A 760-nucleotide genomic window follows, 5' to 3' on the forward strand; every position below is an offset into this window, starting at 1 on the left:
GGGGGGCGGGTTGGGGTAGACCTGGGACCCTCTGGGACCACAGCCCCCCACGGCAGCGAGGGGACCCCCCAACATCACTTGGTGTGGGGGGGGCACGGAGGTTTTGCTCCTCACCCATCAGCCAGAACAGCCTCTGGGATGAAAGGGGCAGTGGGGGCTTCCTGGGTGTCCCCCCCGTCCTTCTTCCTCAGCACAGCCCCTCTCCCCAACCCCGGGAAGCAATTTTGGCTGTTTTGGCCCCGGGGACCCACGTGCGAGCGCACGGTGGGGGGGTCCGTCCCCGGGGAGCCACGCGGGCTGGTTTTTGAGGCTGCTGGGGTTTGCCCAGTGCCTGCTCCAATTTTGATTCAAACCAGCCTTATTTTGGTTCCATTTCAGTCAATTAGGAACAGATTTAAGCTTAATGCCAATAAACCTCTGAAACCCCACCGGGGTCTGCGTCAGCGGAGCAGCAGCAGCGCGCGGGGACGGGGAAGCAGCGGGCAGCCAAACGGGACCCCTGTCCCTCGTCACCCCCTGCCGTGGGACACGGAGAGGGGGGCACGGGGCGGGGGACGACAAGCCCTTTAGACCACAGGACTCAGGCCGGCTCCACGGGGACAAATTTATTGTGGAACGACTGTAGGATTAAAAAAAAAAAAAAGGAAAAAAAAAGAAACTCATGGATGGAATTATGTTTGTAAACACATCCAGAGTCCTGCGGATCTGCTTCACGCCTTCACTCGACTGACTGAACCAAAGAATTAGACAGGCTTTGGTT

The 760-nt window shown here is 58.8% G+C and overlaps 1 protein-coding gene across 1 annotated transcript in view; it reads left to right on the forward strand.

Annotated features, from left to right (window-relative positions):
* CRLF1 (cytokine receptor-like factor 1) overlaps positions 1–643 on the forward strand; it is a 32506-nt gene extending 31863 nt beyond the window's left edge. Inside the window, exon 12 of the mRNA XM_014938146.1 lies at positions 379–643. Coding sequence (XP_014793632.1) covers positions 379–570 — 192 coding nt within the window. The 3' untranslated portion in view covers positions 571–643. The remainder of the gene's footprint in view (positions 1–378) is intronic.
* The last annotated feature ends 117 nt before the right edge of the window (positions 644–760 follow it).

This window comes from Calidris pugnax, unplaced genomic scaffold, assembly GCF_001431845.1.
Source record: "Calidris pugnax isolate Ruff unplaced genomic scaffold, ASM143184v1 scaffold46, whole genome shotgun sequence".
Lineage (NCBI taxonomy): Eukaryota > Metazoa > Chordata > Aves > Charadriiformes > Scolopacidae > Calidris > Calidris pugnax.